Here is a 5,000-nt window from a genome sequence, read left to right on the forward strand (position 1 = left end):
ACCTGCAAGGGTTTCCTGAGCCTTGACAAACACTCAGCTGTTATAAATCTTTTTACTTGGTCTGAGGAAATATTAAAATTTTATGAGATAGGATTTTAGAGTTTTCTTATAATCAGCAATATTAAAAGAATAAAAGGCTTGCAATATATATATAAAACCTGACGTGCAGTCAGAGACACAGAAGTACTGGTTGGACTGGTATTCTGACTTCACAGAGAATTACTTCCCGTTTGTTCCTCTCCTGTGATTTTAAAATGTTCTTAGCATGAACCGGATGAGCCGACAAGACACAAAATACATTTGCGATTTGAATTGCGGTTAGACTAGCCCGGCTCAGAAAAACAACAACAACAACAAAACTGCTCTGGCGCATTATGACGTTCCGCTATATTAAGTCAAATATTTTCAAGCGCACGTTCAATATTTACTGGCGAATGCTTACCAGCTGCAAGATGTCCTCATCCTTTGGCATCACACAGAGTTCCAGTGAGGCATCGCTGATGGAGGGAAAGGGGTGAGGAGGGGAGGAGGAGGAGGGGAGGGGCGAGAGAGAGAGAGAGAGAGAGAGACTGTTATGACACGGGCCGCCAACTGTCGAAAAGTTGAACTTTAATAGCTGCAGTTTAATGAAGTATGAATGAAAGTAACACGTGTGCCAGTCGGCGATAATAATATTATTCTCTCTTGATTCACCGACTGGGTTTTCCCCAAAAACTTTCACAACGGCCGCGAGGGGGGGGGCTCACTCTTCAAATAAATCGTTAAAATAACTCGTAAAGAACGACATGTGGAATGTGGCACCCCGTACCTGTTCTGGATCAGAGCGATGACTTGCGAGTAGGTCTTCCCGATGATGCTCTCTCCGTTCACCTTCACTATCCGGTCCCCTGGAGAGAATTATGGGATGTAATCACAAGCCTCTGCACTCGGGGTCCAAAGCGGTTATCGATCCAAAGAAAACCGCTCCGACGTCGCTCCTTCCAGCACAAACACGAAGTCGAGATCAAAAAGCGGAATGGTCGACACGTGTTTATGCGAAGGCCCCCCGACGTCCATTCGAGCTTTCTGAAGACGGCCGTCTCACAGGAAGAGAGGCGAGGTGAGTTCAGGGGGAGAGACACCGGATAATTGTGGGAAAACAATGCACTCCTTTATCCCGGGAGAGCAGATAAAACAAGTTTAGTGGGCTGGTCCGGCCCACTTAACTTCCCCCGTAATGCAGAGTGCTAATCTGGCAGTTGGAGCTGGAAGGAGCCGACTTTCACCAGAAGGGAGTCGGTTCAGGTATTTTATTATATTTCTCTATAATCAGGAGTGATTCGCGAATCAATAAAGAGACAAAGTGGGAGAGGTTGGAATAACAGAGTGCATGTTATACTTTGTTCAACCTCCCACGAAGAAGCCATCTGTTCTGTGGTAACTCGTGTCTGTTTGGCCTGGCGCGGTTACAAGGAAGTGGAATTACCTCCAGCGCCGAGAAATCCTGGCATCGAACGCCTCTTTGAGGCGAGATTTGAGGAGGCTATCAGGAGCGGTGGCACCATCCCCATAGAGACTGTGTGTGTGTGTGTGTGTGTGTGTACCTGTACAGAGTCCAGCTCCGTGGGCGGGGCCTCCCTCTTTCACCTGCTTGACGAAGATGGTGTCCATTGGCTCGAGCCGGTTCCGCTGTCGCCCTGGCAACAAGAGAGCACATGCAGCGAGGCGATTGGTCCACACAGTGAGGAGGAAAGTCAACCACAGCAACATTTGTGGCATCGGCACGCGTTTTTTTTCTGTACGATTTTCCCAAAAAACTTTTACAATTTATAAATCGATTTGATTTTCAATTCAATTCAGTTCATTTGTATAACCCATTTTCACAAATTAAAAATTTGTCTCAGAGTGCTTGAGAATCTGAATTTGGATTTGATCCACTCGTTCGGTTTCACTCGGCGAAGGGAGGGACGGCTCACCATGTCGTGTGAGGGGCGAGCTGGTGGAGGAAGTCCAGCGATTAAGAAAATTAAAAAAACATGTGTTATATGTGATTTATAGCAGTTATGCGCATGCAGTAAAGAGGGAGGGGCTCTGCCGGTGCATCCAATTAGGACTAACTCGTTTTTCGCCGATCCATAAGCCTCCATCTCAGTTGGCCTCGAGGAAGTGTAACATCGGAGCATCCCGCCGCTCGGTCCTCGGGGAGCGCCGGCCAAGTGCGTTGGCACGAGCGGCAATGCCTTCATGACCCAGGGCAGAGCGGCCGTTGTGTACGACGGCCCTGAACGGCTGCGGGTTCAGATAGATGCTGGAGGAGCGACTTCAAAAGAAGGTGAGAGCTGTCGAACGATCAGTTCACCAGTAAACACTGCAGGTCCGCCCGCTGCAGGGTCGCTCTCCGGCCAGTAGGGGGCGCTGCAGCACACGACACGAGCGCCGTGTGCACGTTGTTACTGTGTTTTCCGCTCACAGCGTGCAGGACAAGAGCTTCACATGTCAAGAAAACCAACAGCTCGAATGAAACGTGTGCACTGGCGCATTAACCCCCCCCCCCCCCGTGGCACGCAGCTGGATGAACGGGATTAAATGTGGAAATCTAAAGCTTCTTTCTTTCTTTTTTGATGCTCCTAACTGTCTTAAACCAAAAGCATGAACTACTTTGTGGATGAAATGAGGAAAGATTCCACTTCGGCCCGATCCAGAAGCACACAGGGTGAGCGTTGGGTAACCTCCGCCGCCCCCCTCGGGTGGTGCTCGGGGCAGATGCTTCGGGACAAGGCGCCTCATTCACACGTCGCGGGCGCGTGTGAATGAGGCCGAGCTCGGCCTAAGAATAGATGACAATAACTTCAAACTGCAGATGATCGACAAAATGTCCAAGAAACTCAGCTGATGGCCACAAAATGTTTTCAGGAGTTCAAAATGACATTTTCACACGTGTCCGAAGTCTATTTCTTCTGCCCCGATAAGAAAGGGCTTTATTCTCTAGGGGTTATAATCTAGATTGAAGTAAATTAATCTAAAGTAAATCAAACTAAACTCCTGTTTCCAGGATGAATTAAGTCCTCGCTTCAAGCCCGTAAACTTTGTCTTTCCCTTGTCAAACATCGTTGAGCCAAATAACTTCTGTAAACGATGAAGTACGAGAAGAAAAAGCAGAAAAAAAACTCCCATTTAAGAAGCTTGAGAAGCTTGAGAAGCACTCTGGTTTAAAAAAAAGGACAAAAACAATAAATCGTTTATCAAACAATGTGGGAGAAGGGGTTCATTTCTTTTTGCACCGCCAATTTCTCACGTATCTAAAAAAACAAACACAATGGATATCCCCATTTTCCAAAAACGCGACAAATCTTCCACAACAAATTGACCTCGTTTTCTGGCTCCTGCACTTGACTCCTTTCTATTAAATATGAATAATATAGAGAAACGTGATTTATTTTCCTCACTGTACGTCTTTTACGACCTCATCTGGTCCAATCTACTGTAGGGGGGGGGGTCTGTGCGTCGGGTCTCTGCCAGCGGTGGAATATGAATATAGGAGCACGTAATCCCGCCGCGGTGCGTTCCCCGTCGCGTGGGAAGGTCAAAGCACAAGTACACTTTACATAAATCCATGAACTCCAACTGCTTTCAGAAGGAAGTCGTTCACCACCGACCTCCTCCTCCTCCTCTTCGTCCTGCTCCTCCTCCTCTTCCTCCTCCTCCTCAAAGGAGAGCGGATCGCTGTAGGACGAGGAACAATAAATACTGTAACTCGGTCTTATGTTCCCCATTAAGAAGCCCTCAGTTCCCCCCCCACACACTGACACACACTGACACCGTCAAGTCAGCAGTTTTTCCTTTCATGTAAGTAAGTGAGTGCATGACATTAGGTAACGTAATATTTCTTGGAGACCAGAACTGAACTTGTATGGCCAATGTTTTTATATGTTTTTGTTTTTAACATAAATGATGTTAAACTTTAACGCCTTTGATGAGAATCTTTCACGTTTGCTTATTAAAAAGTTTCCACCAAAGAAAACTGAATGTGAAAAGTTGATTTGTGGCAAATATGAGACGAACGCACTGAAGGTCTCATATCGTGGACAAGACGTCGTGGACGAGACGTCGTTGACGAGATATCGTGGAAGATATTGTGGACGAGACGTCATGGACGAGATATTGTGTAAGACATCGTGAAAGATATCATGAACGAGGCGTCGTGGACAAGATATCGTGGAAGATATGGTGAACGAGACATCGTGGACGAGACATCGTGGAAGATATCGTGAAAGAGACGTCATGGACAAGATATTGTGGAAGATATCGTGAACGAGACATCGTGGACGAGATATCGTGGAAGACATCGTGAACGAGACGTCATGGACGAGATATTGTGGAAGACATTGTGGACGAGACATCGTGGAATACATCGTGAACGAGACGTCATGGACGAGATATTGTGGAAGACATCGTGGATGAGACATCGTGAAAGATATCGTGGACGAGATGTCGTGGACGAGACATCGTAGACGAGACATCGCGGACTAGACGTCGTGGACACACACACACACACAGTGTTTTTCCCAGCACAGACAGGAAGGTGGGGGATAACTTTCCATCCCCACTTTTTTTTCTTTCTTCTATGAATTCCAAATAGCGAAAGAAAGAAAAGAGGATCCACTGACCACACGGCCAAATAAATACATAAATAAATAAATAATAAAGTCTTCATTGTTGTTTGTTGTCGTTTTGTGACTGAAGCCAAACTCTCCACCGAGTTCAGGTTCAGCTGAGGGAACAAGTGACATCTGGAAGCCGATGAAGCTTCTTCCTCCTCCTTCTTCTCCTCCTTCTCCTTCCTCCTCCTCCTTCTTCTCCTCCTCCTCGTTCTTCTTCCAATCCTCTTTCTTGCTCTTCTTCTCCTACTCTTCCTCCATCTTTTTCTTCTCCTCATCCCTTTTAATTCTCCTTCTTATCCTTCTTATTCTCCTCCCTTTTCCTCCTCCTTCTTATCCTCCTCCTCATTTTCCTCCTCCTTC

At 46.6% G+C, this 5,000-nt stretch overlaps 1 protein-coding gene across 1 annotated transcript in view; it reads right to left on the reverse strand.

Moving 5' to 3' along the window:
* LOC130206136 (rho GTPase-activating protein 21) overlaps positions 1–5,000 on the reverse strand; it is a 45,627-nt gene that overhangs the window by 24,456 nt on the left and 16,171 nt on the right. The window contains 3 exon segments of the mRNA XM_056433937.1: positions 443–497; positions 809–887; positions 1,584–1,676. Coding sequence (XP_056289912.1) covers positions 443–497; positions 809–887; positions 1,584–1,676 — 227 coding nt within the window.

The sequence above is a fragment of the Pseudoliparis swirei genome, chromosome 16, assembly GCF_029220125.1.
Source record: "Pseudoliparis swirei isolate HS2019 ecotype Mariana Trench chromosome 16, NWPU_hadal_v1, whole genome shotgun sequence".
Lineage (NCBI taxonomy): Eukaryota > Metazoa > Chordata > Actinopteri > Perciformes > Liparidae > Pseudoliparis > Pseudoliparis swirei.